Source organism: Salvelinus alpinus, chromosome 24 (genome assembly GCF_045679555.1).
Source record: "Salvelinus alpinus chromosome 24, SLU_Salpinus.1, whole genome shotgun sequence".
NCBI classification, from domain to species: domain Eukaryota; kingdom Metazoa; phylum Chordata; class Actinopteri; order Salmoniformes; family Salmonidae; genus Salvelinus; species Salvelinus alpinus.
In genome coordinates this window covers 4,950,697-4,977,281 of record NC_092109.1, presented here as the reverse complement: position 1 = coordinate 4,977,281, position 26,585 = coordinate 4,950,697, and the positions used below count along the sequence as shown (strand labels likewise).

At 42.5% G+C, this 26,585-nt stretch overlaps 3 protein-coding genes across 7 annotated transcripts in view; all 3 read left to right on the top strand.

The window, feature by feature from the left end:
* Positions 1–4,473, top strand: part of LOC139551720 (zinc finger FYVE domain-containing protein 16-like) — a 46,413-nt gene extending 41,940 nt beyond the window's left edge. For both annotated transcript variants that reach the window (XM_071362995.1, XM_071362994.1), the window contains exons 15-16: positions 169–345; positions 599–4,473. In XM_071362995.1, coding sequence (XP_071219096.1) covers positions 169–345; positions 599–757 — 336 coding nt within the window. In that variant the 3' untranslated portion in view covers positions 758–4,473. The remainder of the gene's footprint in view (positions 1–168; positions 346–598) is intronic.
* Positions 3,763–17,901, top strand: LOC139551742 (SEC14-like protein 2). Of its 3 annotated transcripts, none has more exons than XM_071363051.1 (3): positions 3,763–3,898; positions 16,589–16,810; positions 17,021–17,901. In XM_071363051.1, exons 2-3 carry the CDS (start codon positions 16,654–16,656, stop codon positions 17,149–17,151), a joined length of 288 nt encoding a protein of 95 aa, XP_071219152.1. In that variant the 5' UTR covers positions 3,763–3,898; positions 16,589–16,653; the 3' UTR covers positions 17,152–17,901. The 3 variants fall into 3 exon arrangements, with proteins under 3 accessions (XP_071219152.1, XP_071219153.1, XP_071219151.1); XM_071363052.1 differs by having other exon boundaries at positions 3,773–3,898; positions 16,643–16,810; XM_071363050.1 differs by lacking the exon at positions 3,763–3,898 and adding an exon at positions 4,605–5,157.
* A 5,804-nt stretch (positions 17,902–23,705) lies between these two features.
* Positions 23,706–26,585, top strand: part of LOC139551724 (metal transporter CNNM4-like) — a 43,574-nt gene continuing 40,694 nt past the window's right edge. Inside the window, exon 1 of one of the 2 annotated variants that reach the window (XM_071363007.1) lies at positions 23,706–25,361. In XM_071363007.1, the coding sequence (XP_071219108.1) occupies positions 23,948–25,361 (1,414 nt within the window). In that variant the 5' untranslated portion in view covers positions 23,706–23,947. The remainder of the gene's footprint in view (positions 25,362–26,585) is intronic. The other variant, XM_071363008.1, reaches the window with a different exon arrangement.

Here is a 26,585-nt window from a genome sequence, read left to right as displayed (position 1 = left end):
ATTGTCCATATGCGTGGACATTCATTTGGGGTTAACAATGTATTACAATAACAGTTGACCTACATGTAAAGTCCAAGTTCTGTTCACCTTCTCGCACCATCACAACTCTCTGAAACGTTCATTCTCACTTACACTGGTCTGTCTGACTCTGCCTGTCCCTCCCTCCAGGTGTTCTACGTGTTGAAGAATCCAGACGTGATCCTGTCTGCGGTGCTGCCGTCCTGCTGTGTGTTCCAGAGGGAGATGGCTGTGGCCAGCTGTAGTGCTCTGACCCCTCACCTCTCTGTCCTGTCAGCCAGCGGCATCAACTCCCTCGCCCTCCGAGTCTCCACACAAACAGACATGGTAAATAACATACTATAAAGGGTCAAGCAATACACTATGAAAGGGACTGGGCTGGGTGTATTCCCCTTCTTCTTACCAGGTACTTGCGGACAAATGTGTTTATGAAAATATCTATAATTTTATTGCTGTATAAATAAAATATTGTACTAGTCAGTGTTACTGTTCCATCTCTGAAACAAAGTGTGACCTTATGCCCGTTGTACAGTACATTCCAGTCATACTATAACTCTGTCTGTGTTTGTGTGGGTCTCAGGTGGAGTACCAGGCGGGTTCGGGAGGCAGGCTCCTACCCCAGCGCTATATGAACGAGCTGGACAGCGCTCTGATCCCCGTCATCCACGGCGGCTTGGCCAGCGTGCCACAGACAGCCATGGACATGGAGTTTATTTTCTACATCACACACACCATTTAACACACACACACACACACACACACACACACACACACACACACACACACAGTTAGTCTCACACATGGAAACACACAAACTTTTAAACACACACAGTACGTGCAAATACAAAACACGCACATAAACACGCAAGTTCAGTTGCACACAGGCAAACCTTTAGACATACGCAGCCTGGATGTCTTTGCACAGAGAAAAACGCTAGAGCTCAGAGGACCATGGACAAGCTGGCAGGACCTGAGGACACAAACAGCCATTAAGACATGGCTTGTGACCGGGCTGAGAAGACATGCACAGCCAATCAGGCGTAGCTAACGACTGAACTAAAGACACATGCCGCCAATGGCAGGACATTCCCACATAATCTCCCACTGGAGGCCAGAGGTGTAGGCCTTTCTTCCTGGATGGACAGTGGGGAAACTGGAACACTGACGCGACTTTCTGTCTGAGAAACGTCACCAACGCTGCTTTAACACACAAGGCCAAACACTAAACAACAACCAAAAAAACAACCCAAACTATCCTGACACTGACTATTCTCACCTCTTCCTGTTCTGCCTTCTTGGCTCCTTGCTGGTATCTGTCTGTCAGCCAGTCAAGGAGCACCTTGATGAATGTTTCCAACAAACAAAGATGTATTCACTGTATATTTAGAATGACCACATGGTAAGAAATTATGAATTATAATGAAGTATGTTACTTGATTGACAGCTGTATACCACGCTTGAGAAGAGCAGCACGAGACTCTGTCGATGTGAAACGTTAATCGTCATTTGAGGATGTGAATGCTATTTTAGAATGAGGAAATGGCCTATGGGGCAATTCTGAAGTAGCCTCTCGTAAGCCTGCCATTCTAGAATGACGTTTCAAACTTCCTCTCTCTTCAACAGCGGAGTGTGGCAGACCAGACCAGTGGTATCTATGGATGTTATGTGGGAAGTTCCCTGACACAACTCACTGTCCCGTCTTGTCCAAATGTATAGAACGTATATGTCGCATATACAAATTATATTTAGATTTTTTTTAAGCTTAAAGTACTATTTTTGGAACAGTTCCTTAAATGGAATCAAAGTTCATATTTTTGATAGGATGTTGGCTAGCTGAGTCACTTTCGCAGGTGTAGTACCGATAAATTCAGAGGAGCACAGAGAAAAATATGTGAAGAGTTTCCTTTAGTCCCCTTGATGTCAACTGAAATGTAACATACCAGTGGGGTTAGTCCACCAAGTTGAACCAAATACTGCTGCAAAACATGAACATTTTGCAAAAATATAAATAAAAAGGCATTGATTCACTTTCCTCTTTGGAAAGATGAGACTCTCACGAACACGAGGGTGTTCTCCATTTTGCTCTACGTCCCCCACAAGCGTCTTGGGACTTGCCTGAAGTCGGTACAGACGAACTGCCAACTTCTGTCTGTAGCGTCCGAACAGTTTGGGACACACACTAATATGACCCCTATGTGTAAAGGTGAGACTCACGACCACGCACATGTCAGTTGTTTTCCTCTAGGATGCCCACAGGCCTCACAAGACTCGTCGGAAGGTACCCGGTACCGGTCCAAAAAATTGTATTCAGCCCCCTTGACTTTTTCCACATTTTGTTTGGTTACAGCCTTATTCTGAAATTGATTAAATAAAAATTGTTCCTCACCAATCTACACAACACCTCATAATGACAAAGCAAAAACAGGTTTTTAGAAATAAACAGATACCTTATTTACATTAGTATTCAGACCCTTTGCTATGAGGCTCGAAAATTGAGCTCAGGTGCATCCTGTTTCTATTGATCATCCTTGAGATGTTTCTACAACTTGATTGGAGTCCACCTGTGTTAGTCAATTGATTGGACATGATTTGGAAAGGCACACGTCTGTTTTTATAAGGTCCCACAGTTGACAGTGCATGTCAGAGCATAACCAAGCCATGAGGTGGAAGGAATTGTCCGTAGAGCTCCGGGACAGGATTGTGTTGAGGCACAGACCTGGGGCAGGGTGCCAAAACATTTCTGCAGCATTGAAGGTCCCCAAACACACAGTGGCTTCCATCATTCTTAAATGGAAGAAGTTTGGAACCACCAAGACTTTTCCTAGAACTGGCCGCCTCGCCAAACTGATCAATCGGGGGAGAAGGGCCTTTGTCAGGGAGGTGACCAAGAGCCCGATGGTCACTCTGACAGAGCTCTAGAGTTATCTGTGGAGATTGGAGAACCTTCCAGAAGGACAACCATCTCTGCAGCACTCCACCAATCAGGTCTTTGTGGTAGAGTGGCCAGACGGAAGCAACTCCTCAGTAAAAGGCACATGACAGCCTGCTTGGAGTTTGCCACCTAAAGACTCTCAGACCATGAGAAACAAGATTCTCTGGCCTGATGAAACCAAGACTGATCTCTTTGGCCTGAATGCCAAGGGTCACGTCTGGAGGAAACATGGCACCATCCCTACGGTGAAGCATGGTGGTGGCAGCATCATACTGTGGGGTTGTTTTTTAGCGGCAGGGACTGGGAGACTAGTTCGGACCAAGGGAAAGATGAACGGAGCAAATTACAGAAAGATTCTTGATGAAAACCTGCTCCAGTGTTCAGGACCTCAGACCGGGACGAAGGTTCACCTTCCAACAGGACAATGACCCTAAGCACACAGCCAAGACAACACAGGAGTGGCTTTGGGACAAGTCTCTGAATGTCCTTGAGTGGCCCAGCCAGAGCCCAGACTTGAACCCGATCTAACATCTCTGGAGAGACCTGAAAATAGCTGTGCAGCAACACTCCCCATCCAACTTGAGAGCTTGAGAGGATCTGCACACCTCCCCCACACACACACATTGCGTCACCTCAATGCTTCCATATATGGTAGTGTTATATGTTCTAGGTCTCATGTCCTGTCCAGCAGTAACAGGATGTGCTGCATAAATTACGGATTTAAAGGTGGCTGATGTATCCTCACTTGCACATTGCTTAGCTTACCTGATAGTTTCTGTCCTCTGTGATTCTACATTTTCTATTGTGAGGACTGTGCCCTGTCTTGTTAATGTCAGTCACTTACAGAATCTTATGTACAGTATTTAGGCTCCAGACCTGGGAGAAATGTGTAGTTCACCTAAGAGAAGGATTTCATAAGAAAACGTTGCCATTAACCACCAGGTTAAGGTAATGTTTAATCTTCTAGTGGTTAAGATTTGGGTTTGGGTTAGGTAATCTGATCTGTGGTTAAGGGTAACTGCTGCTGTGACTCATGTATGTGCTACAAGCTGACTGTGAATCGGGGACTAGTCAACATATTTTGATTTTATATTCAACAACTGAGGTCTTTAAGTTCTTGTTAGGAGCTCCAACTGTTATCTAAAGTAAATGCTCCATTTTATGTGAACATTCACATGAGAGATGGAGAGCGTGAGAGTAGTTTTCAAGAAATGTACATAATGATAGATTTTCTGTCATTTGTATCAGGAGTACATTTGTTTTCGTGGTAAATGTATTCTTCTCACTATTAGTGATTTAAGAGAACTTTCCAGTTAAAAAAATAATAATCCAATTCAGAAGTATATTTTTGCTTTAAAAAAAAAAAACGTTCAAATATATTGTTTTATGTAATTCACCCGTATTTATTCATTAACACCAGCTTTATTTGGTAAACCTGGTATCTGGGTCTCATTGAGCTCTTCAAACAATATTAATTTATAAATATTTCAACTTGACTAAATAAAATCATAGCTTTATGTAAATTGCTTTTGTATTTCTGATTTAGTTTTATTGACTGATGGACCACACCATGTAAAAAAACGATGTAATTAACAGCCAATTTTTTGGTTTTTTATTTGTGTCCCTGACAGTCTAACAAATCAGTCTGACAGTACATTCAAAGTATTTCAATTTGAAGGAAGTATGTTTTGAAGTGACTAAAATGCATCAGAAAGGTCATCAGGCAATAATTGTGCATGATCATCTGTGTAGAAAATATACTCATTGCTTTCTTTTTTCCCCAAGTTTGATTTGGTGCCTGGTCCTATCCTCTCTGTTCTAACAAGACTCTTGAGCAGGGAAACCGTTCAAAAGTTAGATCCACATTAGTAAGAAAACAGAAATCGCTCTGTCACGACCGCATTTAGCGGATATCGGAGGTTACTCACATAACAACGGTTCTATGAACCAAACGGCACATTTTTTTTTCTCAAGAGTTTCTCTTGCGACCCCATTTTCAAATCAGGCGACCCTTAGTTTAGAAAACGCTGACTTATGAGTTTATAATGTAAATGTAGTTGAAACATTTTTGTAATTTATTTTTAAATGTATTTGCCAAATCTGATTGGATCATAGATGAAGACTTTTGTTAGTTTGTGTAGGCCCTCCCTAGTGGCACTAGTGATAGAAAGTGAAATGTTATCCAGTGCACGGGTGCAGTACAGGCAGTAAGTAAACATTTCACGGTAATTGTATTCGCTGCATGTAACAAATAAAATTTGATTTGAGTAGTCTAGTGCTGGGTGCACATGAGAATTCTGCTGAAATCGAACGGACCTGTCATATTTTGTAGGACTTTTTATTTACTTTTGTTCCTTGCAATACTAGAAGATTAAACATTACCTTGCTCTTCTCATGACATAGCTTTCACATGGTCAGTCTATGATCCCTTATTGATGTCACTTGTTAAATCCACTTCAATCTGAAGGTGAAGAGGAGGAGACATGTTAAATAAGGATTTTTAAGCATTGGCGCAATTGAGACATGTGTATGTGGCCATTCAGAGGGTGAATGCGCAAGACAACAGATTGAAGTGCCGTTGAACAGAACTGCAACGCTGCTGGGTTTTTCATGCTCAACAGTTTCCTGTGTGTATCAAGAATGGTTCACCAGCCAAAGGACATCCAGTTAATTTGACACAACTGCGGGAAGCATTGAAGTCAACATGGGCCAGCATCCCTGTAGAATGCTTTCGAGTCCATGACCCGCCGAATTGGGGCTGTTATGAGGGCAAAAGGGGGTGCAACTCAATATTGGGAAGGTGTTCCTAATGTTTTGTACAATGTATAAATATTGAATATGCAATTACATTTCAATTGAATTTTAAAACTTAATGCAGTATTCATTAAATTCCGTTTCAAATCATGAAATACAAGTTACATTTATGAATTCAATGATTCAATTTGTGGAAGGAAAAAACATCGAATTCAATATCCTAAAACATTTTTTTAAATTACGGAATTCAAACTCAATTTCTTTTGGCACTGAAATCACTCCATAACACTAGGCGTTTAAGTTGAGTGCGTAGCCTACCTTGTCCATTGACTGTAGAATGTAAAAGAGCCAGTGTAGTCGCACACAGTTACACCACCAGAGAAATCATATCTCCATGAGGGACGGAAGAGACTTGACAGAACCTAAATCAGATACTAAAAGATCACCAGGTGTTCTAGGAGAGCAGGTCTACCTAATGTTTTATGCACTACGTTTCAATATATTAGATATTGCGTTCATTTTATGTGTAGGTCCATGTACATTTTGTTATTTTGATTTCCAAGTCAAAACGAAGAGTGGCAAACGGCTAGTTTTCATTTCTGAATTTGAAAATCAGAAATACACTTACATTTATTGTGTCAATTGGACATGGAATAACGGAAAACAAATAACATTTATAAAAACTAATTTTTGTTTTGTTCATACCTGAAAGTACACATAGCATATTCACCTGGTTTAGGGGGTGTGTTTACAGACTAGATTGGCAGCACAAAGAAGGGATTAGACTGCGAGTGTGACCGGAAGATAAAAATACTAATGTTAGCTAAGATGCAGAATTTATTATAAAGTTAGCATACCAATAGAACAAACTCAACAACTGAATAAAGTTGGCTTGCACTAGCTGACTAGCTAGCACTACCTGGTTACTGGCTGTAGTCATGCGAGCTAGTAGTAGCTCGTGGAAGTAAATTAGCCCCTCAACCTGCTCCAAGATGAAGCTGCCTGGCCAGAGCTACCTGCTGCAGAAAGGTCCGATTTCTACATTTCGCCCACTGTTGTTCTGGTGGACCCTCTACCCGGCACTTTAGGCACTGTGATGAGTTCTGTGCCCACTCACACAGGCCTGGTACCCCAGGAGGCTCTGGCATCAGGTGGAGAGTGTGGGCTCCTGGGTTATTTCTGAAAACATATATTCACAAGCATGTTGATCAGCACTATGCCCTATTAGAATAATGTCTATTAACATTTGTTTCACTGGTTGTAATACTTGAATCAACTAAAGATGCATAAATTCATGTTCTCCCACATATATTACTGCAATGCCCTAGTCAGTGGTCTCCCCTCACATCATCAACTGACTCCAACATGCACAAAAAGCTGATTCTCATCAACACCCACCTGTTACCCCATCATCCCTGTACTCCGCGACTTACACTGACTCGCCATGAAAGTGAGGATTGACATTTAAGTTCTGCTCCTCATGCACAAAGCTCTATAAAATTCAGCACCTGCCCACCTGTCAGAGCTCAGGGTATTTCTTCAATATTCTAAACATCCCGCTGTTAGATCAACAATGACTTCACACATTCTATCCACTAAAAGCTTTTCAACCATACTACCATACTAATGCGGATCTCGTACTATTCCTACTTCCACCCACCCCGCCAACCTTTCTAGACCAACCAGATTGTAGACCAACTACACTATAGACCTTAGAGACCAATTACATTATTGATCCAGACAAATGTTTCCTTTTCAAACTCCTCTGGGATTTGAACCTTGGTCTAAAAATAAAAGGACAAATATTTTCTCACACATCCTGAGCAGCAAAGAATTAGGGTCAATGTCTGTATTGAACTCCAAACTTGAGTCATTAAAGACTTGCTGGATTAAAACCTGACTGAAAGCTTTGTTCGTTCACTTAGTTAACTCACTAATACAACCATGTGGATTGTTGCAGTTAAGTATGACTTCACACGAACTTCAGAGGATCTGTATCATCTGGGATGTGACTTATAATGGTTCATTTGTACTTGTTTTGATGTTTGATATATTTGACGTTTTATGTTTGTTACATATTACTCATTCATACCACTTATTTAAAAGGCCAAGGAATTCTAAATCTGCTGGCCCAAGGTGCGAGCAAGAAGATAATTTCTGAAGAGCTACTGCCAGGATTTTTGGAAGCAGCAGACCTCTACCATCAGCACCTGGGAGCCTCAACCATTCCACGGGAAGTTTAACACCCTGTACTCAGACCTGGCAGCTTTGTTTGACACTACAGTCAATATGTTCCATTATAGGCCATATCAAGGTGCATTGTCACAGCTCAGTGATACACTAAATGGCCAAAAAATATGTGGACACCTGCTCGTCGAACATCTCATTCCAAAATCATGGGCATTAATATGAGGTTGGTCCCCCCCCCCCTTTGCTGCTATAACAGCCTCCACTCTTCTGGGAAGGCTTTCCACTAGATGTTGGAACATTGCTGCGGGGACTTGCTTCCATTCAGCCATGAGTATTTGTGAGCTAGGGCACTAATGTTGGGGCGATTAGGCTTGGCTCGCAGTCTTTGTTCCAATTCATCCCAAAGGTATTCGATGGGGTTGAGGTCAGGGCTCTGTGCAGGCCAGTCAAGTTCTTCCACACCGATCTTGACAAACCATTTGTATGGACCTCGCTTTGTGCACGGTGGCATTGTCCTGCTGAAACAGGAAAGGACCTTCCCCAAACTTTTGCCACATAATTGGAAGCACAGAATCGTCTAGAATGTAAATGTATGCTGTAGCGTTAAGATTTCCATTCACTGGAACTAAGGGGCCTAGCCCGAACCATGGAAAACAACCCCAGATCATTATTCCTCCACCACCAAACTTTACAGTTGTCACTGGGGACAGGTAGCGTTCTCCTGGCATCCGCCAAACCCAGATTTGTCCGTCGGACTGCCAAATGGTGAAGCGTGATTCATCACTCCAGAGAACGCGTTTCCACTGCTCAAGAGTCCAATGGCGGCGAGCTTTACATGACTCCAGCCAACGCTTGGCATTGCACATGGTAATCTTAGGATTGTGTGTGGCTGCTCAGACATGGAAATCCATTTCATGAAGCTCCCGACGAACAGTTCTTGTGCTGACGTTGCTTCCAGAGGAAGTTTTGGAACATGGATGCAAGTGTTGCAACCGAGGAAAGACGATTGTATGTGCTACTCGCTTCAGCACTTGGCAGTCCCGTTCTGTGAGCTTGTGTGGCCTACCACTTCGATGCTGAGCCGTTGTTGCTCCTAGACGTTTCTACTTCACAATAAGTAAGAGCACTTACCGGGACAGCTTTAGCAGGGAAAACCATACAACAGTATTGCCTGATGATCTTCTGAACTCCCAATACCTTCTAATACATTTCAGTCACATCAAACCAAACTGTCTTCAAAATGAAATACTGCCAAAAATACAGCCAGACGTGTTTCGGAGGAGGTATGGCTCTCAACCATTGCCTCTCCCGAGTCCATACGGGAGTTGCAGCGATGGGACAAGACTGTACCTATCAATTGGATATCACGAAATTGGGGAGAAAAGGGGGTAAAAAAAACGAAACAAAAATACTGTCAGACTGATTTGTAATAGACCTTCGTAGACCAAATTAAGAAAGTAAACATTGCCTGTTGATTACATAACTTTTTTTTACATGGTGTGGTCATAAAAAAAAATAGGGTTGCGGGCCAAAAAAGTTTTGGAATACTGCTACTGCATCAAATGGTTGTTTTATGCAACAGAATCGTTTTTTTAGAACACAATCTGTGTGTGTGGACTGAAAGTGGGCCTCTGAGAGATTTAACACTGACAGTAGATTTAAGATGGATTGGTGATAAAACAACATTCCGTTCCATGATTAGTGTCTGTGTGTCTGTCGGTAACAGGGAGAACCAATTTCCAGTTTCTTTAAAGAAAGAATTTAGTATTCTAGGCACCATGTATATTTGGCACCATGTAAATCTTGATGTCTCTTGCATGAGAGCAAAATGTGCCTTTGTATAAATTCTCTCATCTGTGATTTGTCATGAACATCCAGGAGGATGGCTCTCAATTAATCACCTACGGGGGGCTCGTTGACAAGCTCCATTACTGCAGTAATTAAATGATAAAGTTGACTTGTTTTGAAGAAATGTAAAGGTCTCTTCTTTTGATTACAATAATTCCACGACCAACTTCTGGGTTAGGGTGATCACATCTAAAAAGCCCAAATACGGGACAAGAGAACGATTTTGCGGGGCAGTGCACGTCATTTAAAACAATCTGGGCATGTTAATGGATCACGTTCTAAAGGCGACATAGTACTGCTGTATGAAGCCTTGGTAAAACACCTTAAATTGTGTAATAGCGTAATATATGGTGCAATCCTCTAGTGATCCAGCAGATGACAGTGAGTACCTCAGTTACCATGTGAGGTTAGTGTGTGATACGGCAGAAGATGAAGTAATGGCTCCCTGCGTGGAGAGCCACGTCCAGTGACATCATAAACAACCAGAAAGGATAAAACCAGTGCTTGACTTGGGATGAAAGAGGTGCAGGAGCTGTCTTTTTTCAAGTTGGTCCATGTTCACAGAAATTCCCAAATGACATTATGCTATAGAGACCTCTGGTTATTCACTGTGAAGGGTTCCTACACATTTTGACAGATGGAATTTCATGACTTTTAACCAAATGTCCATTACCAATAATTGGTGGCGTTTCTATGTAGCCTACATGAAAAGGTCAGCATACAGTAAATGTAGTATTGACACTAGAAGGCTGCTGGTCTCTGATTCCATGTAGGCCTACTATCTCCTGCCATTGCGCCCTTGATCAAGGCACATACACCCCTACAAAGTAGAATAACTACACTGTATAAAACACATGTGGTCAACCATCTGGTGAGATACTGGGTGTGCAGGCCCTGAAACACACTGAGTCTGCTTATCAACAATGCAACCACATACTTTTATGTCTTTATACATTTATTCACTCATTCAATGAATCAGGGATAAAATGGATCAGGTAGGTTACTTCAAAGCAAGGTAGCTAACTAAGACATGTTCATCTATAACCTTATGAGGCTAAAATAGCCATGTTTCAGGGGATATCTATGCACAGCATGGAAGTTATTTGTCAATTAGGACATTCCTCTAACATGTATGACCTCGTCGTCGGAATTAGGTGGCTAGCCTACTGTTTAGTAGAGGGAAATCGCCGCTTTCAAATGGTGGTGTCAGATGTATTTCTCAACGGTCAACGACATTAGTGCTAAATAACTAAATAGTTAACTAGCGAGAGAGCTTGTAGCATGGCAAGTTATGTTTTGAACTGGCTATATAGCTAGTCTATCATTATTTTATAGGCTTCCAGCTGCAGAAATGACCCTCTCTCCTCAGGCAACAGCCCACTCGCACTGGAACACAAGCAGATGACGCACAAGAGACGCGCTGAAGGGTACGCCTAATTCTGATCATGGCTGATATGTAGCTTTTTCAGTGATTGATAATATATTTAAAAAGGAAAACGCAATATTAAAATTCCATGACTTTTCCAGGATTTTCATGACTGTAACCCTCATGAGACAATTTGGACCAGCGCATCCTGCGTATACCGGCTGCAGCATTCTCAATCTGCGCATTCTCAAACTCTAACAGTCTATGGCGTAACCGGATTCACAGACTAGCAGCAAATAAACTTGAACATAGCGGAATCAGGATATGAATGCCCACTCTTCATTGCTATTCAATGCAGATCCTTCCTTCATTACACTTTGATCAACATATTTGCAGGGGTGTACACAGAAATTCGTTAGTGGATAGGCCTTCTGAGGAGTATTTCTTCAAGAATTATGTTTTTTTTATTTTTTTATCAATCTGATTGGGTGGCCCTGTGCCAACCCATGTCTACGCCCCTGCCTTTTGTGTTGAATCCGGGCTTGTGATATCCCACTTTGTTTTATAGAGGAGCCTGTATGCAGTTTTACCTGCCTCTCCACTAATTAGCCTACTATATTATATAGCTAGATATCACAAGATTATTCGTTTTTTCCTGTCATCACACTATACCCATTTAGAAACAGAGACAATGAATTGATAAAAGCATTATTGACAGTAAAATATTGGAGATCTTTATTTAAAAACGTTCAAAAAGAAAAATCACTCATTCATTTGCTTTATGGCAGCATTTCCCAGACCTGGTCCTGGGAAACCCAAGTCGTGCACGTTAAGTTTTTTTCCTTAGTATTACACAGCTGTTTGAAATAATCAAAGCTTGATGATGAGTCCTATGTGCATTTCTGTGCACACAACATCGAATTCATTCTAATGGATGCTGCATGTTCCTTGAATAGCGCAAAAGAGTTTTGGGGTACACTGCTTTTTGACTTCTAGCCTCCCAAGGATTAAAATATTTGAGGAACAGGAAAACATGCAGCTGGAGAGAGCCGTTCTCGGGCTGAAAAGCCTATCAGCCAAAATAATTTGAGAGATGCCATGGATCTAATTGATTTAATGGACATCTGGCTGAGATCTGACGGATGCGCCCTATGACAAGATGGAGAACAGTGCGAAATCGATGGCCCAACAAAACAACTGAGTTTGCAGAGGAGAGCGTGCGTAAGAGGGAAAGGTTTCATGACCAGGGAGCAGAGGACGAGCCAATTCAGGAAAGCAAAAGGCACTTAAAGTTGATGTATACTATTACATAATTCATGTTTTTATGGGGCAGTTTGAGAATCGATTTACCGACTTACCGAGAAATGGCACGAGTATTCTCTGTGCTCAACCCAAAGCGCCCTGGTGCAGAAAATAATATGATTGAGCTCGCATATTTCTACTCAGAAGACGCAGTCCTACCATTTCTCATTGCCAACGATAGGCACCGAGCACATCCAAATCTGACCATTCTCCATATAATCTACAAAACCATTCCCATCAGCAGTGCCAGTGCCGGGCGAAATTCCAGCCTCCTGAAGCTCATCAAGAGCTACTTGCGTGCATTCATGATTGATGCTAGACTATTCAAACTCACTTTGCTTTGTATTGAGCGGGACATGGACGTTGACAAAGTGGTTGGCAGGCTTGCCAACATGAAGGAGAAGAGGATAACGTTTTAAAACGGAACCTTGATTTGTACATACAGTTGAAGTCGGAAGTTTACATACAATAATGTTGGAATCATTAAAACTCGTTTTTCAACCACTCCACAAATTTCTTGTTAACAAACTATAGTTTTGGCAAGTCGGTGAGGACATCTACTTTGTGCATGACACAAGTAATTTTTCCAACAATTGTTTACAGACAGATTATTTCACGGTATCACAATTCCAATGGGTCAGAAGTTTACATACACTAAGTTGACTGTGCCTTTAAACAGCTTGGAAAAGTCCAGAAAATGACGTCATGGCTTTAGAAGCTTCTGATAGGCTAATTGACATAATTTTAATCAATTGGAGGTCTACTTGTGGATGTATTTCAAGGCCGACCTTCAAACTCAGTGCTCTTTGCTTGACATCATGGGAAAATCAAACTAAATCAGACCCAAAAAATTGTAGACCTCCACAAGTCTGGTTCATCCTTGGGAGCAATTTTCAAATGCCTGAAGGTACCACGTTCATCTGTACAAACAATAGTATGCAATTATAAACACTATGGGACCACGCAGCCGTCATACTGCTCAGGAAGGAGATGCTTTCTGTCTCCTAGAGATGAATGTACTTTGGTGCAAAAAGTGCAAATCAATTCCAGAACAACAGCAAAGGACCTTGTGAAGATGCTGGAAGAAACAGGTACACAAGTATCTATATCCACAGTAAAACGAGTCCTATATCGACATAACCTGAAAGGCCGCTCAGCAAGGAAGAAGCCACTGCTCAAAACCGCCATAGAAAAGCCAGACTACGGTTTGCAACTGCACATGGGAACAAAGATTGTACTTTTTGGATGAATGTCCTCTGGTCTGATGAAACAACAATAGAACTGTTTGGCCATTATGACCATCGTTATGTTTGGAGGAAAAAGGGGGAGGCTTGCAAGCCGAAGAACCTCATCCCAACCGTGAAGCACGTGGGTGGCAGCATCATGTTGTGGGGGGTGCTTTGCTGCAGAAGGGACTGGTGCACTTCACAAAATAGATGGCATCATGAGGAAATGGGTCTTCCAAATGGACAATGAGTCCAAGCATACTTCCAAAGTTGTGGCAAAATGGCTTAAGGACAACAAAGTCAAGGTATTGGAGTGGCCATCACAAAGCTCTGACCTCAATCCCATTGAAAATTTGTGGGCAGAACTGAAAAACCGTGTGCAAGCAAGGAGGCCTACAAACCTGACTCAGAAACACCAGCTCTGTCAGGAGGAATGGACCAAAATTCACCCCTTATTGTGGGAAGCTTGTGGAAGGCTACCCGAAACATTTGACCCAAGTTAAGCAATTCAAAGGCAATGCTACCAAATACTAATTGAGTGTATGTAAACGTCTGACCCACTGGGAATGTGATGAAAGAAATAAAAACTGAAATAAATCATTCTCTCTACTATCAATCAAATGTATTTATAAAGCCCTTCTTACATCAGCTGATGTCACAAAGTGCTGTACAGAAACACAGCCTAAAACCCCAAACAGCAAGCACTGCAGGTGTAGAAGCACAGTGGCTAGGAAAAACTCCCTAGAAAGGCCAGAACCAAGGAAGAAACCTAGATAGGAACCAGGCTATGAGTGCCGGCCTGTCCTCTTCTGGCTGTGCTGGGTGGAGATTATAACAGAACATGGCCCAAATGTTCATAGATGACCAGCAGGGTCAAATAATAATAATCACAGTGGTTGTCGAGGGTGCAACAGGTCAGCGCCTCAGGAGTAAATGTCAGTTAGCTTTTCATAGCCAATCATTTAGAGTATCTATACCGCTCCTGCTGTCTCTAGAGAGTTGAAAACAGCAGGTCTGGGACGAGGTAGCACGTCCGGTGAACAGGTCAGGGTTCCAAAGCTGCAGGCAAAACAGTTGAAACTGGAGCAGCAGCACGGCCAGGTGGACTGGGGACAGCAAGGAGTCATCAGGCCAGGTAGTCCTGAGGCATGGTCCTAGGGCTCAGGTCATCTGAGAGAGAGAAAGAAAGAAAGAAAGAGAGAAAAAGAGAGAGAGAATTAGAGAGCATACTTAAATTCACACAGGACACCGGATAAGACAGGAGAAATACTCCAGATATAACAGACTGACCCTATCCCCCCGACACATAAACTACTGCAGCATAAATACTGGAGGCTGAGACAGGAGGGGTCAGGAGACACTGTGGCCCCGTCCGACGATACCCCCGGACAGGGCCAAACAGGCAGGATATAACCCCACCCACTTTGCCAAAGCACAGCCCCCACACCACTAGAGGGATATCTTCAACCACCAACTTACCATCCTGAGACAAGGCCGAGTATAGCCCATGAAGATTTCCGCCACGGCACAACCCAAAGGGGGGCGCCAACCCGGACAGGAAGATCACGTCAGTGACTCAACCCACTCAAGTGACGCACCCCTCATAGGGACGGCATGAAAGAGCACCAGTAAGCCAGTGACTCAGCCCCTGTAATAGGGTTAGAGGCAGAGAATCCCAGTGGAGAGAGGGGAGCCGGCCAGGCAGAGACTATTATTCTGACATTTGAGATTCTTAAAATAAAGTGGCGATCCTAACTGACCTAAGACAGGGAATTTTTACTAGGATTAAATGTCAGGAATTGTGAAAAACTGAGTTTAAATGTATTTGGCTAAGGTGTATGTAAACTTTCGACTTCAACTGTACTTCCCAACCCTGGCTGTAATCTTTGACCTTTAAGCGGAAATACACATAAGGTGAAACAACACCACTGTTCGCCACAGCGCCTTTGTTATTGCTTTTGTTTTGTTGATGAAACGGAGGAGTGGAGCATCCGGCAGCATGTTAAAAAAAGATCTGCGGTACATTTTCTGGTGTCCTATCGGACGTGTGTAAAAGGTTGCGTCAATCAAATCTGGTATCAGGATAAAATGTGATTCAGAGTCACCGAATATACTTTAATTATATTTATTTAACACAAGGGATAAATGGTAAATGCAATTTTCGTATATACGGGTTCACTGTATCACCAAGCAAGGTAAAGCAGAGAACTGACTGAAATAGTACAGACATCTTCTTTTATAGTGTGACAGAGGTAGTTCCAACTTTAGAGTTGGCCTGTCAAAATAGAGGCTTAGCGTGGTTTAAACTTGCTAGCCTATCGGTGGTCCAAGCCTCACAGCACTCAGGATTCAGATGTCCGGAATGGTGTTTGTGAAGATTGAGCTGAGTTGTCGGTTTCTACACATTCCTCAGTTCCTGTTTTCTTGTTATTCAGCATTTTTCCTACACATTCCTCAGTTCCTGTTTTCTTGTTATTCAGCATTTTTCCTACACATTCCTCAACCTTGTGGTTTGCACAGTCGACACCCTAGATTAACAACAGCTTTTCTGCAGTCACTCTATGTTTTGTGATTAACATGTCCTATTTCTATAAGGCATATATTTTTGTTAAAAAGAGAACAAAACCATCCTTCACACGTGCAATGATGTCCAAGGGAAAACAACGGTGTTTGAAGTAACTTCTTTGTTTTTGTAATATCTCAAACGGTCGTGGCAGTTTCACCAAGTACGGATCCCGACCCAAAAAATTACATATTGTAACTTTAAGTCTGACCGAACACTCTAGAGCTACCCCTGACCCCTAACCCTGGATTGTGTGTTTTCCATATTGATTTGCCTACCAAGTGATGATTTCAAATCAGTGCAGATGAAGGAGAGGAGAAGAAGCCACTTTACAAACTCCCCCCTCCGTTCATCTCCATCTTCCTTCCTCCCTCCGTTTATCTCCCCAGCTTTTTCCCAATGTCTCCCCTCTCCCTCCCTTTCCTCCTCCCTCTCCTCTCTAGGTTTGCCAGTCATGGGGCAGTCATTTGCTTTTGGGGTGTTCATGCGGACCCAGGAAGGGGGCGTGCATCAGAAGGTGGGGGATATGCTGCAGGTGCTGCCTAGTGAACGCTACAACGCACACAAGGTCCCAGGCGACCGCTCCCTCACCTGCCCCGAGCCTGGAACCTGTGAGTACACGCACACACACATACACATACACACAGATACACGTTAAGATACATACACAGAAAGATACACACACACATGATTCACAGATACACACGTATATACAAACACACATACACACCAGCACATACAAATAACACATACTCTCATACATACAAAGATGCAACTGAACAAATACACAGGACTAATTCTGTATTGTGTCCTGTGTTTAGACGTGCTGCATTTTGACAACACCTACAGCTTACTGCAGTTTAAAAACATCAGCTATACTGTGGATGTTGTACTGCCAGACGGACATGTCCAGAGTCCTAGGAGTAACAGAGGGGATGGACGGCTGGAGTAACACACACACACGAATATGAGATCTGGATAGTGAAGATAGCAATGTACAGTATACAGTGCTGTTTAAACACCACTGTTCTCAGTTATGGGCATTGATATGACAAGTAACCCACAGTTCCTATTTTCTGTTGACACAAATAATCATTCGTATAAGCATTTCATACAAGAGTCAGAATTGATTTGAGTTAGGACTATATGACTTTGTTTTATTGGAGCCTATTGTGTGAATGTAATATCATTTATTTTCACCGAAAAGTACTTTCCAGTGTCTGTAGTGACTTCTGTGTATTTTAGGCTTCATTAGACCAATGTAAAAATACAAATTGTGCAAATAGGGATATAAAGGAATGATTATGAAGTGGGAGATAAATATCCTCGCTATCGTTTTGTGTTTTCACTGTTGATAACTCTCTTTAACTATTTAATTAACATTTTCATTGATGGCAGCTGATGAACAGGCTCGATATCTTCATAGGTTGTTTAAGCATGAATAAAGATTATTCTTACCCAATGTTAAGATGCACTTATTGTCAATGGATAAAAACAAATGGAAGATTTTTAATATAGCAGTAATTATAGAAAGGCTAGAAAGGTATTTATTCTCAAAATGCGAGTTGAGTCCTGAAAATCAGGAATTTCAGATGGTCCGAAATCTGAATTTTGTACATATACTAATTTTGTATTATCTCGACTTTTAAATGTTCCTGTATTATGTTATTTTTTAAAGAATAAATCATAATTTGAAAAGGCATTCAAGCATTCAAGCTCATCCTCGACTCCACCCAACAATTCCAGGAACGCTGCACAATCAGGGATATTCCGTTTTTGTTCACTAGATGGCGATGTGAGATAAAAACCACAGTCGTGGATTGGATTTCTACAGTATGACGAGATGAAGCGCTATTATTACGTAACTCTAGGTCACCGCAAAGTCAGAGGATTTAAAAAACAAATCACAGATCACATTTTTTTTAATCACATCTAGGCCTCCTTCAATATTAAACGGTGACATATTTAAAACTTATGCACACAAATGTAATGACCTAAAGCATTTAATAAGAGATTTGATTATTTCAATCATCACACTAGTCTATTAGCCTACATTTTTACATGATCTAGCCTATGTTAGGCTATATTAAAGACTGTTTAAAATACATATGGAGCAGAGATTGAAACACGTTTTGTTGTTGAAATATCAAAATTCAGTGCATTCAAGACAATTTGCAACTCAGGGAAAAAAATATCTCTGACTGGAAAAAAAGTTTTGAACAGTCATCCAACACGGAATTCCAAGTCGGAAACTCCGGCATCTTTCTAGAACTCGACTTTTAGAACTGAAGATCACTGACGTTATGATTTGACCTAGTGTTTTTCCGAGTTCCCAGTTTTCTTGAAAGCACCAAAAGTAACATCCAGTGACCTAGAGGCTTTGAGATATAATGCCACGTTCAAACCACTGCAAACTCAGAAAAACACGAGGTCAAATCATGATCTCAGAGATCTTTAGGTTGGAAAGTCAGAGCTCTGGAAAGAGGCCTGAGTTCCCGAGTTGGAATTTCGAGTAGGATGACCGTTCAAAACTATTTTTCCCCAGTTCCCAGTTGTTTTGAACGCAATGAAGTCGGACATTTCCAAGTTCCGAGTTCCCAGTTGTTTTGAATACGGCATAAACCCTTATTGCGCGGTCGGAAACATTGCCACTCCCCAAAAGAAGCAGTCTTCCATAGGAATGAGTGAAATTCTACAGTATTTCAATAAAAAACTTCAAGGACTAAATTACATATATTTAAGAATTTGTTTGTTGTAGTGGGGACAGTAAGAGCAAAAAATAATAATGAAACTTTAAAGACATTTATATATATATATATATATCATATTTTTATATATATACATCAAATATAACTTTATTTGCCACATGCGCCGAATACAACAAGTGTAAACTTTACCGTGAAATGCTTACTTACAAGCACTTAACCAACAGTGCAGTTCAAGAAGAAGAAAATATTTACCAAGCAGGCTAAAATAAAAAGTAATCAAAAAGTAGCACAATAAGAATAACAATAACGAGGCTATATACAGGGGGCACCGGTACCGAGTCATATTATATATATATATATGCTCGGGGATTCGATCTAGCAACCTTTCGGTCACTGGCCCAATGCTCTAACCACGAAAGGGGGCATTTGGAGGGGGCATGATTCAAATCAAATCAAATCCATTTTTATTTGTCACATACACATGGTTAGCAGATGTTAATCCGAGCGTAGCGAAATGCTTGTTCTTCTAGTTCTTCTAGTGCCGGTACCGGTGCCGGTACCGGTGCCGGTACCGGTATATATATATACATATATATATATATATATATATATATGTATGTGTGTGTGTATATAAACTTATTATGTTTATCTCACATAATATCATTTAAAAGTATGCATTAAAGTGTCTGTAATAGAATAAACGTGGCAAAAACAAATGTAGACATTAATTAATGCATTTCTATAGTTTCCTAAATGGTTTTTACAATGGTGGGGGAGTACCAAGATGGAGGCGTGGTGGCTTCAAAACAGCACCCCCTGTTAGCCATCTAGGGTATATATAAATTATTGGTTACATCACTGACAGCGACCGCAGCTGTCTCAGTGACACGAATGACCATCGACTATACATCTGCACCCCCACTTGGCACAGACGTCACAGCATTATCCAGATCTGCCTTCGGTTGGGCTGAGTTCAATCTGAAAACAACTTTTAGCTACTGTATTGTTGAAACATATTGAACTGAGACCAAAACTGTGTTTCCCACATTGACATTGATGACCTTTTACAAATTCAACCAAATAGTCACGTTGAGGCATTTAAGTTAACTAATTAAGTAAGCCTAAACTGAAATAACAATTAACAAACAATACGTTGATTCAGACCTTTTTTTATCAAGAGCCTCTGGTTTCTCAAGGGGCTTCCTTCCCTTTGCATCCCATCAGAGGAGGCTGGTGGGAGGAGCTCTAGGAGGTCATACTCATTGTAATGGCTGGAATAGAATGAACTGAACAATGTCAAACACATCCATCATATGGATGGTTGAAATGGCTTTGGGTGGCCCATCCTTCTGACCAACAGTTTCACCCACCTGCTTCCAGAGATTCCTGCTCCTTTATCCTTTACCCTGTCTCCTGAGGGTCCAGCTCAGGGGCACTACCACAGGCCCGCACCCATGGGCTTCCTCTCACATCATGCCTCACAGCCCCTGGCTCGGGCTTCTATTGATGATGGGGATCCTCCATCCCCCATCTCCCGTTAGTTCTCAAGGAGGCACAGAAAATCCGGACGTCCACGGCCACTCACCTTCCTCCAGCTGTCATCATTGGTAGCTCCATGGTGAGTCACATCTCGGTTCCTGGAGCAAAAACCCTGTCCTAGAGGAAGGATATCACAGGATATTTTCCGTCCGTCCTACATCAACAGCCAAGGGCTGCTGCTGTCGTAGTGCACGTGGGATCAAATGATATCAAAAGGGTAAATCAGTGCTAATGAAACAGGATTTTATTGAGCTGATCAACACTCTGAAAGGCTCTGAAACGCAGCTGATTATCTCTGGCCCCAAGGTTCAGCAGGCTCTTAGCACTTCACATCCGGCTTAAAGACTACTGCCACTCTGTTGGCATAACTTCTATTGACAATTTTGACACTTTTTGGAAACAAAAAATCCTATACAGAGATGATGGACTCCACCGAAACCATCTAGGAGCCTGGAGCCTCTCTTCACGTTTCAAGGCCGCTTTAAGATATTGACTCAGAGACAGACCTAGCCCAGCTCAGGTGTTACCCACAAAACCAAGATTCCTCAGTGTGAAAATGTTGCCAAAGTCCCGCTCAGGTAATCACATCCATAAATCAGCATTGTCATCAAACTGCAGGCAGGTAAACAGGTAAACCTCATTGACTCTTGTTTTAACCCACGTCCTCGCTCGAGACATAGGCCCGGTGTTTCAGTTCTAGACAATCCTTTACCAATTCAAAACAATCCTATGGTATTTTCTAATAAGGGCTTACCTACTGATCATAGCATGCTTGTATTAGAGACTCCACCTGACCTGAGAACTGCTGCTGCGGTTTTAGATTTGTTCATGTAAATTCCCGAAGTTTGATTTTTATTATGGATTTTATTCAAATTCGGACTCCTCAGACCAACGTGGACATTCTGGTCATTTCTGAAACTTGGTTGAATAATTCTGTGCTGGCCTGTGATGTGTCTCTGTGTGGTTATAATGTTTGCAGATTGTACAGGATTGGCAGAGGTAGGGGTATTGCCATATTTACAATTGAAATGTTTGCTACCTCTGTCCCTATGCAGTTTGATTGTCTCATTCTTAATGTGGGCCTTGGTCATAATAACCAGCTGACACTAGTAGGAGGAGTGTAACCGTAACTCCCTCGGCTCCCTCGTTTGCTCTTAACAATTTATCTGAATTTCTATGGTAAATCTGAACTATTAATTATGGGTAATTTTAATATTGATTGGAGGATGTCAGTGTCAAATACCCTGAAAGATATTTGCTCTGAGCTAAACCTGTCTCAGCTGATAACTGGATGCTACATGGAAATCTACTTTGATTGATCTTAGATAAATATGTTGCTAGTTGGGTTTTCCCGCTGGATTTGAGTGACCATTGCCCAATTGTCTGTGTCAGAGATGTGAAAATGCATTAACCTAAGCCTCGTGTCACCACTAAGAGGAACTTTAAAAACTTTAGTGAACAAGCTTTTTTAAATTATCTTTCTTTTATTGATCTTGAACTCAGCTATCCCTGAACCTGATTTAGCTTTAAGCTTTTTTGCAAATGTCTTCAATACTGTTGCATATACATGATCTCATATGTATATACTGTACTCGATACCATCTACTGCATCTTGCCTATGCCGTTCTGTACCGTCACTCATTCATATATCTTTATGTACATATTCTTTATCCCTTTACACTTGTGTGTATAAGGTAGTAGTTGTGGAATTGTTAGGTTAGGTTACTCTTTGGTTATTACTGCATTGTCGGAACTAGAAGAACAAGCATTTCGCTACGCTCGGATTAACATCTGCTAACCATGTGTATGTGACAAATAAAAATGGATTTGATTTGATTTGAATCATGCCCCCTCCAAATGCCCCCTTTCGTGGTTAGAGCATTGGGCCAGTGACCGAAAGGTTGCTAGATCGAATCCCCGAGCCGACAAGGTAAAAACATGTCGTTCTGCCCCTGAACAAGGCAGTAAATAAGAATTTGTTCTTAACTGACTTGAATCAAGCGAGTACTTCTGCATACAAATACATAGGTATTTGGATTGACAATGATTTATCGTTTAAAAAACATACAAATGAGCTTGTTAAGAAACTAAGATTTAAAGTGGGCTTTTTTCACAGGAACAGGTCTTGTCTCTCTGCTCTAGTCAGCAAGAAGCAGATTTTGCAGTCAACCTTTCTACCTGTTCTTGATTATGGTGATACTATTACGCATCATGATGCTTTTTTTGTTCACAAAGCCCTGCTCCACAAGCGTATGACTTACCTAACTTCACTATAAAGATTTAAAATGACAAGTTATCAAATCCGTTCACAGGTAGTTAACTCTGGAGACTCCTTGGTGGCCTTGAGTTTTTCTGCTCCATATATTTGGAATAATTTCAACAACAAAAAACAGTACACAGTACAGCCTTAGTGTCCCTGGTGCAGTTTAGAGAGTGGACAGAATCATTTTATAATGAAGAATGTGTTTGCTTTAGTTGATTGTGTTTTGTGTATATTTATGTTTGTCTGTGCAATTTGTGTCGTGCTGTATTTTACTTGTTTTATATTGTATTTAATTGTTTTGTTCTATGAAATTCTATGAGCAGGGCTCCCTTTAAAAAGAGACACTGGTGACTCCTTGCTAAAATAAAAATTAAAAAAAGGGGAACCACGTTTGACTCCGTTCCATTAATTCCATTCAAGCCATTACAATGAGCCCGTCCTCCTATGGCTCCTCTCATCAGCCTCCTCTGCATCATACATTAGGAGCGGGTACAGAGCCAGAGAGATGCTGGTGAGACGTACGGATGCAGTGTGCGGCACTTTATATAACAGCTTTGTCTCTGACTGAGTACGAACCGCTGGGCACCACAGTATTCACTTTGCTGCATTGCCTTGGGCCTTTATGGCAAAATGTGAGGATGCCAGTTAATTGTGGATAATATACCTCGGGCTGATATCAAGATGCAAGAGATGAATAATTGATTGTGTTCATTGATAGGCTTTATAATGTACACTTTTATGTGGCTATTAAGTCTATGGGCTATCAACACAATCATAATGGTGAGCCTACTAAATGACAGATAAACTACAGAATGCAATTAGCAAACACTCAAATTGCTCAACCTAAAGTGTGTGCAAGATACAGTAGGTTAGTTACATATACATAGAATGATTCATGACATTTCTATGGCTAGTTCTACATAGCATAACGCTTGCCTTAGTCTCCCATGCACGCGCACGACCATGCGACATGAGAAAAACTGCAGCGCGGTCCCTCGTGAACGTGCAGCTCAGAATATTGCCCGACAAGTAGCCCAATATCAAACCCAAACAGTAGCCTATAAAACAAATCCTGCATAGTAAAGTGTTCGGGGTGGTGTGTGTTTGTGTGTGGGGCTGTACTTGCCGTGTCCGATAGGCGGTGCTTTAGGGTTATTATGGTAGTAGAGGGGCGGGGCCGGAGGGACATGAGTAAGTGACGTCAGCTCCCAGTTCGCCAGCAACAGAGTGAAACAAACATGGCGACAGAATGGAGCGGGCAGCAAGGCTACGTTCTAACTCTAATCGTTTTCCTTTGGAGTGCAGTCGGGGGACGCACCGAAACAGCCACGTCGAGTGTCAGCAACAGCGGGACCCAGGTGCTCGGTATGCGGCTGGAGAGGAGCGACAAACCGGCTACGACCACTGACGACGGGGTCATACAGGTAACAGAGGAGAGCACAGTGCAGCTCCGGTTCTACGGTGTGCAGCTCAACTCGGGCACCTGGGCGCAGATCCGCTTCACGGAACGAGGGGATGGGAGCGATGGGGGGGGGGACAATAACATTATTGACGACACACCTAACAGGACTTGTGTTGATTTCACCAAAGACTTCAGCATCGCGACCTACATGAACACCAGTAGCCGGGGGACCACAGGGGTACTCAGCATAAACATTAAACCCCTTCGTAAGAGCGAGCCGCACAAGGAGTATGGGTTGTGCATCAAGAGTTTGGCCAATGGCAGGTGGGCTCTGCTCGGGGATAGCGACGGGAGACTCCGGGTGGTAGAGGGGGAGAAAACTCTCCTCCCCCTGTGGTTCCAGATCATCCTTATCTGTTGTCTGTTGGTGCTGTCTGGCATGTTCAGCGGGCTGAACCTGGGGCTCATGGCTCTGGACCCCATGGAGCTCCGTATAGTCCAGAGTTGTGGTTCAGAGAAGGAAAAGAAATATGCCCGCAAAATTGAGCCCATCCGCAGTAAGGGGAACTACCTTCTCTGCTCGCTGCTGCTTGGCAATGTCCTGGTCAACACCACACTCACCATCCTCCTGGACGACTTAATAGGCTCTGGGCTGGGCGCCGTGGTCGCCTCCACAGTGGGTATTGTGATTTTCGGCGAGATTGTCCCTCAGGCGCTGTGCTCTCGCCACGGGCTGGCGGTGGGCGCCAACACCATCCAGGTGACCAAGTTCTTCATGTTGCTCACCTTCCCCCTTTCCTTCCCCGTCAGCAAGCTCCTAGACGTGCTCCTAGGCCAGGAGATCGGCACTGTGTATAACCGCGAGAAGCTGGTGGAGATGCTCAGGGTGACGGAACCATACAACGACCTGGTCAAAGAGGAGCTCAACATGATCCAAGGAGCTCTGGAACTCCGGAGTAAGACGGTTGAGAGCGTGATGACTCCTCTGGCCCACTGTTTCATGATCCAGAACGACGCGGTCCTCGACTTCAACACCATGTCCGAGATCATGGAGAGCGGCTACACGCGTATCCCGGTGTTCGACGACGAGCGCTCCAACATCGTGGACATCCTGTACGTGAAGGACCTGGCGTTCGTGGACCCGGACGACTGCACCATGCTGAAGACCATCACTAAGTTCTACAACCACCCGGTCCACTTTGTGTTCCACGACACTCGACTGGACTCCATGCTGGAGGAGTTCAAGAAAGGTGTGTGTATCTGGAGGATGGTTGTGTATGTGTGTTTGTGCATGTGTCATACATCACCATGCTTACATACATGGTTGATGTATTTCAAATGCATTCACCTCTCCACATAATCAATAGGCTACACGGTACGCGCACACACACTTTGACACACACACACACACACACACTCAGCGATGTGCCTGCCATATGGTGTGGACACACACCCCATGGCTGTATTGACGTGGGTATCGACGAGTGGAATATCTCGACGCAGTTGTCACGGCAGGGAACAAATGTGATAGACACCACAATCTATGGGTCAGCAACTCTGACCCCGGAGAGCTACGTAGACATGGTGTGCAGATTTTAGTGCACGAATCACACATTTTTAGTGCACGAATCACACATTTTTAGTGCACGAATCACACATTTAGTTGAATCAGGTGTGTTCGTGCTGGGCTGGAATTAAAGCCTGTATAGGTGGCCTAGTTCTCCAGTTACCCCTCCCATAATTAGTTCTGAGGAAATCCATTTCAATTCAATCACTTTTTGACAGCATCCCTTTTAATTTAAACAAAACTTTCCATACATGTTTACCCATGCAAGAAGTAGTCAGAAAGTGACTTTTGGGACCTGAATGCCAAAACAATCAAGAGATACAAGTGCTCAAAGTTAACCCATTTTTTGCATACCCCACCATATCATAAGACATCCATGTGTTCATCACTGGAAAATATAAACGGTTGAGTTTGATATATTTTAAAAGCTTACGAACACGGTTGTCAAACTCATTTCTTCATATTCCCATATGATGTAGGTTAGACCCTACTTTACATCCGTCTGAAGTGTTTGTGTTGTTCCCGCCATCAGTTGAGACACAACATGCTCTTGAATACAGGGTGGAAGTAATTTTCATCATAGAAATAGAATTCATAGATTGTACCTATCCCTTTAGACCACTGCAATTTAGCTTGTTAACCATTGACATTGAATTACTGTCACAAAGATGGCTGCCGGTCCACGCGCCATTAAATGTCAACTTAAATGGTCATGACTATTCTATTACCTATATTTCTATGGTTTCTATAGTTTTCCTATGGAGGAGTGACAGTATAATTTAAAACAACAAGTCAACATTCTCTGATGTGTGGGTCTCCAACGATCTTTGCGGTATTTGAAAGTCGAAATTTCAATTCTATTCCCGTTTTAGTACATTTGTCAGCCAAAACATGACACCCTCCCTGT